This window comes from Heterodontus francisci, chromosome 4, assembly GCF_036365525.1.
Source record: "Heterodontus francisci isolate sHetFra1 chromosome 4, sHetFra1.hap1, whole genome shotgun sequence".
Taxonomy (NCBI): domain Eukaryota; kingdom Metazoa; phylum Chordata; class Chondrichthyes; order Heterodontiformes; family Heterodontidae; genus Heterodontus; species Heterodontus francisci.
The window spans coordinates 57,359,896-57,370,396 of NC_090374.1; the positions used below are offsets into that span (position 1 = coordinate 57,359,896).

Here is a 10,501-nt window from a genome sequence, read left to right on the forward strand (position 1 = left end):
CTGCTGCTGGTTCCTTTAAAAAAAAAAAAAATTCCCAATCCTCTGGCCTACCACTAGTTTTCGCCACTTTGTATGCCTTAGTTTTGATTGGATACTCTCCTTGACCGCCTTTGTTAACCACGGGTGGTTCATCCTTCTCATCGAGTTCTTTTTCATCGGGGTAAATTTTTGCTGAGCATTATGAAATATCTGCTTAAATGCCTGCCACTGCTCATCCACTGACCTTCCCCTTAGTCTATTTTCCCAGCCCGCTTTAGACAACTCTTTCTTCATACCTCTGTAATTGACCTTGTTTAAGTTGAGGACACTGATTTGAGACCCGAGTTGCTCGCCCTCAAACTGAATTTGAAATTCTACCATGTTGTGATCGCTACCTCCCAGAGGATCCTTTACTATGATATCTCTTATTAACCCTACCTCATTACACATTACTAGATCTAAAATTGCCTGTTCCTGGGTAGGTTCTGCAACGTATTGCTCTAAGTAACAATCCCTGATGCACTCTACAAATTTGTCTTCCATGTTACCTCTGCCAATCTGATTTGTCCAGTCAACATGCAGATTAAAATCACCTATGACAATTGTAGCGTCCTCTTACCCGCCTCTATTATTTCCTGATTTACACTTTGTCCTACAATGGAGGCAACTCTTCGGGGACATATAGACGACTCCCACCCGTGACTTCTTCCCCTTGCTATTCCTTATTTCCACCCAAACTGATTCCACATGACAATCTATTGCACCTATATCACTACTCACCAGTGCACTGATACCTTCCTTTATTAACAAAGCCACCCCATCTCCTTTTCCTTTTTGCCTGTTTTTCCGGAACGTCGAACACCCTTCAATATTGAGTTCCCAGTCTTGGTCACCCTGCAACCATGTCTCTGTAATTGCTATCTAGTCATATTTATTTATTTCTATTTGTGCCATCAACTCATCTATCTTGTTATAAATGCTGTGTGCGTTCAGATAAAGAGCCTTAAGCTTTGACTTTTTACCATTATTACTCATTCTGGTTCTAATTTCTGCTGCATTCTTCTGCTTATATTTTCTGCCCCTTCCTGTCACACTTTGATTACCATTCGCCTCTTCACTACCCTGCACCTCTGCTCTCTCGTTTCTTTTTGATTTTTTAAACTTCCCTTTTATGTTGACTGCCATTCTATTTTCTTCTCTCTTTGGCAGTCTTCTTTTCCTCTTCACCTCCCCTCTCAACTTGCTGTATATGTCCAGGTTCTCACTTGAAGAATTCACCTGACATGCATCATACACCCCCTTTTTATTTTGTTTCATCATAATCTCTATGTCCCTGGTCATCCAGGGAGCCCTGTTATTGGTTCCCTTGCCTTTCACCCTTGTTGGAATGTACCTAGCCTGTACATGAAGCATCTCTTCCTTAATGATAACCCATTGTTCTGATGCAGCTCTTCCTGTCAGTTGTTGCTTCCATTCTACCCTGTCCCACCGGCAGGACAGACCCAGCAGAGGTGGCAGCACGGTGGTATATACAGTTGGGAGGGGAGTTGCCCTGGGAGTCCTCAACATTGACTTTAGACCCCATGAAGTCTCATGGCATCAGGTCAAACATGGGCAAGGAAACCTCCTGCTGATTACCACCTATCGCGTCCTCCCTCAGCTGATGAATCAGTACTCTTCCATGTGGAACACCACGTGGAGGAAGCACTGAGGGTGGCAAGGGCGCAGAATGTACTCTAGGTGGGGGAGTTCAATGTCCATCACCAAGAGTGGCTCGGTAGCACCACTACTGCCGGAGCTGGCCGAGTCCTAAAGGATATAGCTGCTAGACTGGGTCTGCGGCAGGTGGTGAGGGAACCAACACAAGGGAAAAATATACCTGACCTCGTCATCACCAATCTACCTGTTGCAGATGCATCTGTCCATGACAGTATTGGTAGAAGTGACACCGCACAGTCCTTGTGGAGACAAAGTCCCATCTTCATATTGAAGATGCCCTCCATCGTGTTGTGTGGAAGTACCACCGTGCTAAATGGGATAGATTTTGAACAGATCTAGCAATGCAAAACTGGACATCCATGAGGTGCTGTGGGCCATCAGAAGCAGCAGAATTATCGTAAGCAACCGTAATCTGTAACCTCATGGCCCGGCATATCCCCTACTCTACCATTGCCATGAAGCCGGGGGACCAACCCTGGTTCAATGAAGAGTGCAGGAGGGCATGCCAGGAACAGCACCAGGCATGCCTCAAAATGAGGTGTCAACCTGGTGAAGCTTCAATACAGGACTACTTGCGTGCCAAACAGCGTAAGCAGCATGCGATAGACAGAGCTAAGCGATCCCACAACCAACGGATCAGATCTAAGCTTTGCAGTCCTGCCACATCCAGTCGTGAATGGTGGAGAATTAAACAACTAACTGGAGGAGGTGGCTCCACAGATATCCTCATCCTCAATGATTGGGGCGCCCAGCACATCGGTGCAAAAGATAAGGCTGAAGCATTTGCAACAATCTTCAGCCAGAAGTGCCAAGTTGATGATCCATCTCTGCCTCCTCCTGAAGACTGGTATCTGTGACGCTGGGGACTTCAGCCAATTCGATTCACTCCGCTTGATGTCAAGAAGTGACTGAAGGAACTGGATACTTCAAAGGCTATGGGCCCTGATATTCCGGCAATAGTACTGAAGACCGGTGCCCCTAGACCATCTGCTCTAGAACAGCTACAACACTGACATCTACCCGGCAATGTGGAAAATTGCCCAGGTATGTCCTGTACACTAAAAGCAGGACAAGTCCAACCCGGCCAATTACCTTCCCATCAGTCTACTCTCAATCATCAGTAAAGTGATGAAAGGTGTCATCGACAGTGCTATCAAGTGGCACTTGCTGAGCAATAACCTGCTCAGTGACGCTCAGTTTGGATTTCGCTAGGGCCACTCAGCTCCTGACCGCATTACAGCCTCGGTTCAAACATGGACAAAAGAGCTGAGCTCCAGAGGTGAGGTGAGAGTGACTGCTTTTGACATCATGGCAGCATTTGACTGAGTATGGCATCAAGGAGCCCTAGCAAAACTGGAGTCAATGGGAATCAGCGGGAAAGCTCTTCACTCATTGGAGTCATACCCAGCGCAAAGGAAGATAGTTGTGGCTGTTAGATGTCAATCATCTGAGCTCCAGGACATCACTGCAGGAGTTCCTCAGGGTAGTGTTTTAGGCCCAACCATCTTCAGCTGCTTCATCAATGACCTTCCTTCAATCATAAGGTCAGAAGTGGGGATGATTACACAATGTTCAGCACCATTCGTGACTCTTCATACTGAAGCAGTCTGTGTAGAAATGCAGCAAGACCTGGACAATATCCAGGCTTGGGCTGATGTGTGGCGCAAATGTTAGTTGCCACCTAAGTGCCAGGCAATGACTATCTCCAACAATAGAGAATTTAACCATGTCCCCATGATATTCAATGGCATTATGATTGTTGAATTCCCCCACTATCAACATCCTGGGGGTTACCATTGAGCAGAAACTGAACTGGAGTAGCCATGTAAATACCGTGGCTCCAAGAGCAGGTCAGAGGCTCGGAACCCTGTGGCGAGTAATTCACCTCCGGACTCCCCAAAGCCTGTCCACCATCTACAAGGCACAAGTCAGGAGCGTGATGGAATACTCTCCACTGGCCCGCATGGTGCAGCTCCAACAACACTCAAGAAGTTCGACAACATCCAGGCCAAAGCAGCCTGCTTGATTGACACCCTCTGCGCAAATATTCACTCCCTCCACCATCGACGCACAGTGACAGCAGTGTGTAGCATCTACAAGATACATTGCAGCAACGCACCAAGGCTCCTTAGACAGCACCTTCCAAACCCGCGACCTCTACCATTTGGAAGGACAAGGGCAGCAGATGCATGGAAACAACACCATCTGCAAGTTCCCCTCCAAGCCACACACCATCCTGACTTGGAACTATATTGCCGTTTCTTCACTGTCACTGGGTCAAAATCCTGGAACTCCCTAACCGCACTGTACGTCTACCTACCCACATGGACTGCAATGGTTCAAGAGGGCAGCTCACCATCATCTTGAGGGAAATTAGGGATGGGCAATAAATGCTGGCTTAGCCAGCGATGCCCACATCCCAGGAACGAATTAAAAAAAAATTGGCTGAAGAGCAGAAAACAGAGTCGTGATGAACAGTTGTTTTTTTAGGCAGATAAGAAGTATACAGTGGTATCCTTGAATTTGGTATTATGACCACTGCTTTTTGTGATGTATATTAATGACCTACACTTGGACATACTGATATAATTTCAAAGTTTGCAGATGGCACAATGAGGATAGTAACAGACCTGAGCAGGACATAGACTAGTGAATTGGATAAAAACATGGCAGATGAAATTTAATGCAGCAGAGTGTGGGGTGAAATATTTTGGTAGGAGGAATGAAGAAAGGCAATATAAACTGGTACAGTTTTTAAAGGGAGATGTCTAGGGATGTATTTACACAAATTTTTGAAGGTGACAGGACAAGTTGAGAAGCTGTTCAAAAAGCAGATCAGATTCTTGACTTTATTAATAGAGGCTTAGTGTACAAAAGCAAGAAAGATATGCTGGACCATTACTGAACACTGGTAAAGCCTCAACTGAATGTTGTGTTCAATTCTGAGTACCACATTTCAGGAAGGATGTTAAGGCCTTGGAGAGGATGCAGAGGAGATTTACTAGAATGATGCCGGCAGAAGGGGCATTAGTTCTGTGGAGCAACTGCAGAAACTTGGATTGTTCTCCTTCGAGCAGGGAAGATTAAGAGGAAATGGAGTTGGCGATGGTTTTGTTGGTGGCAACGGGGTCAGTTACCAGAGGACACAAATTTAAGATGATTGACAAAAGAACCAGAGGCGGCATGAGGAAACTATTTTTTATGCAGTGAGTTATGATGACTTGGAATTCACTGTTTGAAAGGTGGAAGCAGATTCAATAGTATCTTTCAAAAGGGGAATGATTGACACAGTTATGGGAAAAGGGCAGGGAAGTGGGACTAGGTGTGTTGCTTTTGTAGAGAGCTGGCACAGACATGTGCTCCTTTTACTGTCCTGTAACCATTCTATGATTTTATGATCGTTGGATAGCTCTACCTAAGAGCTGGTGCAGGCACATTGGGCCAAATGGCCACCTTCAATGATGTTTCATTCTGTTATTCTAAAAAAGCAATCTAACTACAACTCTGAATAATTAGCGCTGACTAGCTGCTCATCTCATTATCCCAGCAAGTTAGGAACTATCATCTTCTGTAGAGCATTTGACCATCTCTCTCGTACCTTATCTGTATACCTTGAACTCTGTTCTGAAACAGAAACATTTTTAAAGAGTTAATCATCATAAAATTAGCTCCTTTTTTGGGGTGTCCCTTCACAGTCCGAGTTAAGCTACTTACTTCTAGTTTATCCGCACGTCTAAAATTCCATAGAACTATGTGATTTCCCAATAGTTCAATTAATGGCATGAGTTACATTTCTATAAATATAATCTTTATTGTAATAAAAATCAGTGCTGTTATGAACTTAAAATTGTTGTACTTTTAATGATGCCTTCAATATTTATTTTAAAACTTCTAGCAGGTACTTACACCAGTGTGAAACGGGTTCTTAACAATGCTAAATTGACTGATTCCAAATTTATACAGAGTCCAACCTGACTCCCGGGTGAATTACTGAGAGATTCCCTGGAAGGGAAATACCACACCGCTTAAGTTTAACACAGTATGGAGTGTAAATGCACTGTGTGTCAAATCGTGTTTGGAAAATATGCACAGTTCATTGGGTACTTTATAAAACTACCTGACTCTTGTTTGTGCAATTTTTTTTGTTCACTTTTCCTCTGAAAGGATCATTATCCGTTACATTAATAAGTATTTTGAAGTTAAAGCTTGGTTAATGGGATTAAGTTAATAGCACATCGGCTGTTGGGATGTCTAAAACCTGCATCCTTAAAACAATGAAAGATTATTTGACATTCTGACACCCGTTCAGTTGATGCTGTTGCAAAAGTCCTATTCATTTGAACTCAGCTGGGATTATTAGTTCTTAACAATCCAGCACTTTGTGGTGAAGAAGGGATAGGCCATGAGATTCGATTCTCCACAAATCTGCTATTACCCTTGCAAAATATGGGGGAGAAAAATTTTATCCACTCTGAGCCACCCCATATAGTCTGACACTCCAGTGCAGTACTGAGTGCATTCGCATTCAACATTACGTCTTATTGTAATAATATCTGATTCTGATTAGTAGTCCTCAAGTATTCATAATCCTTTGTCTACATATGCTTCTCTTTCCACATCAGGAAGTGGTCTTCTGAAACTAAAACAGACTTAGTCAGGCAATTAGTGTCTCTAGGTGTACAGTTCCGAGCTGCCTGATGAAAAAATACCTTTCTAATTTTTTTCTCTCTTCCTCTGCCTCCCACCCCTTATGACTTGTTCAAACTGTATTTGATGAACCTTGCGTTATTGGTTTTTGTTTGCTATTCCATGCAGTTCAAGCATTTGAAATTTATTCTTAATGATCCACCATGTATTATATTCAAGATTCTTCAGAATAGATTTATGTCCAACTGTAAATAGTCATCATTGGCTTTCAGTTTTTTTAAATTATAGTTTTGGCTTTTGAGATTCTAAGCTTGGGTAAAGATAGTGCACATTATTATTATGAGTTCACCCTCAATAGCTACTCATGTCCAAATTTTTTCTATCCTCTCCTTGAATGGGTACATCCTTAGTCTGTGTGCTGTCCTATTTTAGACTAGTTTCTTTCTGAAATAGTAGCAGCATCAAGTTGATATTTAGCAGCCTCTCCTATCAGTGCACACACACACTACTGGACTGTACAGGAGTTGTCCCAGCCAGAGTATTTTATTGTTTCGAGTCCCAAATGATAGTCATAGAAGAGTATGATAATGCAACTGTATTACAGATGTACAAAAAAATGAGCTATACTTTGCAGGAAAAGTTTTCATACCTTATGTAAAAAAGAACATTTGTAGGGTGAATAATAGGCTTGCTTAAGATTGATTTCAGGTTACTCTTATGTGAGGAGCAAACTGAACAATGTACATAGAAACCTCAAAGCAGTGTCCTTGTAAAAGACTGTACTTCCACATATAATTATGTAAAGTGAAAAGTCTGGAGGGACAAAGCAGTTTCTCCCCCCACCCCCCCTCCCAATTGTTGATTTCTAATAGTGAGCACAAGACAACAGTGGATATCTCATTAACTTTTACAAACGTGCTCCTCCAGTGTGGACTCTTGCTGGCGGAAGCGCAGAACAAGAAGAATGACTGGAAAATCATGGGGAACGTGCCTGTGATTTCCCAAAATTCAATCCTGGCTGTGGGGTGTGAATTCATAAACTTTAGCCAGCAATGTTTGGGACAATGCAGAGATCTAAATGCTGTTTGTTGTGATTGGAAGTAATTTCCATGTACTGGAACTACCAATGGTTTTGAAACGTGGTTGTAGGAAATAAAAACACCCTTCAAGAGTTTAGATGGTTGTCAGTGTTCCATGGACACCCAAAACCAGATTACAATTGTACCTGAAGCAGAAGCAGTCAGTACTGGAAGTACATAGCAGGTCCATCAGTATCAATTTTGAGGAAGAGACCAAGCCCAAAATGTGAATTAGAACCTTTTAGATGCTGACTGACCTGTGAATTTCCAGCATTTAACTTTATTTGAATTTTGGTATATTTAATTTAAATTTTATAGTTGCCTGACTTGTATCAATTATAATGAAATATTGTCTATGGTGAATACACTAAGGAGGAATCAATAACTGGATTTGTACAGTTTATTTCCCACTGTTTATATTACAAATATTTGAGTTTTGGGTAATTTCAGTTTGAATTTCGTACTTTAAAAAAGTTACCCTAATTTATTCTTTTGCAAAATGATTGTAACTAATCTGGTATGAAAAGCCAATCTCAGCATTTCTCCATTCAGTATGTAGTAGAACTAATAAATGGTAAAGTGATTCATTTGTAGGGGGCAGAGGAAATAATTTCCTAGTGCCACATTACCAGATTCTTTGACCTCTTTGCCATGGAAAGGGTCGAGATGAGTTATCTTAAATTGTGTTTTGAATTAAAGCTTGCTCTTAGCATCTCAGGACAGTCCCATGTTGGGTTGTGAATCCAATATCCAATGTAAGTTGGTTAATATGCTAAATCAAAGTTGTTTTTCGCGGGGTCCAAATGTTATGGAGTTTGGGAATAGAAATTCATTCCTGACGGTTGTGTAAAATGGGCGATCTCACACTGGCTGTCCATTCAGCTCTTCAGCCAATGTTCACTTTGAATTTTCCAGATCCTTGGTGCAGGGAATGCTCTATTTTCCAGGTGCAAAAGTAAGGAAATATGAAAGGAAACAGGACAAATTTTGCCACCTCCTCCCTTCCCTATCTCCACGAATGTCTTGGATTTTTGGGGTTTTCCTCAAAGTTTGGCCTGTGGCCACAGAAGGTGCAAGCGTGATGCATCAGTGTAAGTGAGGTGATTGAGGGGGACATTCCCAGTCTCCCCTTTCAGTCTCCTTTCCTGCCCCAAGTTTAACTGGGCAGCAATGGGCAGGGTGTCTGTGGCCTGTGCCCAGACCCCTGCCAGTCAGAGGTCACTGAGACCCCTGAGGCTAGCCAAAGATTGAGATGAGGCTAAACTCGCAATTTTTAAGCCTTTGATTGCTGAGGACAGTGACCCAACTGAAGGGCTGCAGCTGCCACTAGTTTTCCTTCTGCTATTGTTGATGCTGAGCCCTGATATGGAGGGGCCTGCAATGGGGCTGCCGCATAACCATTTAAAAACCTTGGTACAGGAGATTGAAATGATGCCAGGACTGGATAGGATTAATGTACTTTGGATGTACTTTGGGAGGGGGGGGGTGTGGGGTGGTGGGTGTTTGACTGGTGAGTGACAAGAAAATCTTAATGTGTTTTCAGGAAATTTCACTGGCACGTGTAAAATATTAACGGAGTCATTTAAAGTGAACTGAGAATATTAAGGTTACCCAGAAGAGCAAGATGAGGGGACATAAACATTAGTGATGTCCAGACTGGAAATCTGCATAATCTGTGTTTGATTTCCTTATTTTGATTATGAAAATTCGCTTGCTGCAGACACCCGACCCCTGTCAGAAAAAGAAAGCAAAGGTCGAACAAGGTGAACCCAGGACAAAACGCAGGAAGCTGACAAGTCAAGAAAAGAATGGTGATGGTGCAGTAGTCAAAAAGGCTAGTGGTAAGTACAATGATTTCTAAACCCAGTCAGTTTTTTTTTATTGGTTATCAGTGACAAAACGGGCATGATAATCAAATGCAACAGTGTCCATTTTCTTGCACCTCTGAAGTGACTTGGAACATTTTTCTACTTGAATGTTGCTATTTAAATCCAAGTTGCTAAAAGGGAGACCACATACTGGGGTGTGGAGCTGTTTGTTGATCAGGTTGGTAGCAAACAAATGAGAAGTGACTTGCGTCCTGTTGCTGAATGATTTGTAAATGATCGAATAACTTCAATCCAGTTCTGATGAAAGGTCACAGACCTGAAACGTTAACTCTGTTTCTCTCTCCACCGATGCTGCCTGACCTGCTGAGTATTTCCAGCACTTTGTTTTTATTTCAGATTTCCAGCATCTGCTGTATTTTGCTTTTATTATAATAGCCCTAATTGTTTGCACTGCTTTATATAACATGAGAGAGTACCTTCTGAATCTAACCAAGTGGCTGCCCTTGACATCATGGGAGCAGTTGACCAAGTGTGGTACCAAAAACCCCTTGAAAACTGAAGTCAATGGGAAAACTCTCCACAGGCTGGAGTCGAACCTAGCACAAAGGAAAATGATGTGCGGGTTGTTGGAGGCCAATCATCACAGTCCCAGGACATTGTTGCAGGAGTTCCTCAGGGCAGTGTGCCAGACCCAAACATTTTCAGCTGCTTCATCAATGACCTTCACTCTACCATAAATTCAGAAGTGGGGATGTTTGCAGATTATTGCGCGTCGTTCAGTTTCATTCACAATTCCTCAGCTACTGAAGCAGTCCATGTCTGCATGCAGCAAGACCTGGACAACATCCAGGCTCGGGCTGTTGAGTGACACACAGATGCGAGGCAATGAACATCTCTAACAAGAGAGAGTCTAACCACTTTCCCTTGACATTTAATGGCATTGCTATCATCGAATCCCCCACCATCAATATCCTGGGAGTCATCATTGACTAGAGACTTTGCTGGACCAGTCACGTGAAAACTGGCTACAAGAGTAGGTCAGAGGCTGGGGATTCTCCACTTCTAACATCGTGAAGGTACCTACACTAAAAGAACTGCAGTGGTTCAAGAAGGCGGCTCACCACCACATCTCGGGGGCAGTTAAGGATGGGCAATAAATGCTGGCCTTTCCAGCAACACTCTCCTCCCAAGAACAAATAAAAATAAACTTGTCTGGATGAGGGCAGCTCCAACCGTGCTCTGCACCCA

General features: G+C 42.9%; 1 protein-coding gene across 1 annotated transcript in view; it reads left to right on the forward strand.

Annotated features, from left to right (window-relative positions):
* Positions 1–10,501, forward strand: part of msh3 (mutS homolog 3 (E. coli)) — a 405,607-nt gene that overhangs the window by 3,528 nt on the left and 391,578 nt on the right. The window contains exon 2 of the mRNA XM_068029606.1: positions 9,145–9,265. Coding sequence (XP_067885707.1) covers positions 9,145–9,265 — 121 coding nt within the window. The remainder of the gene's footprint in view (positions 1–9,144; positions 9,266–10,501) is intronic.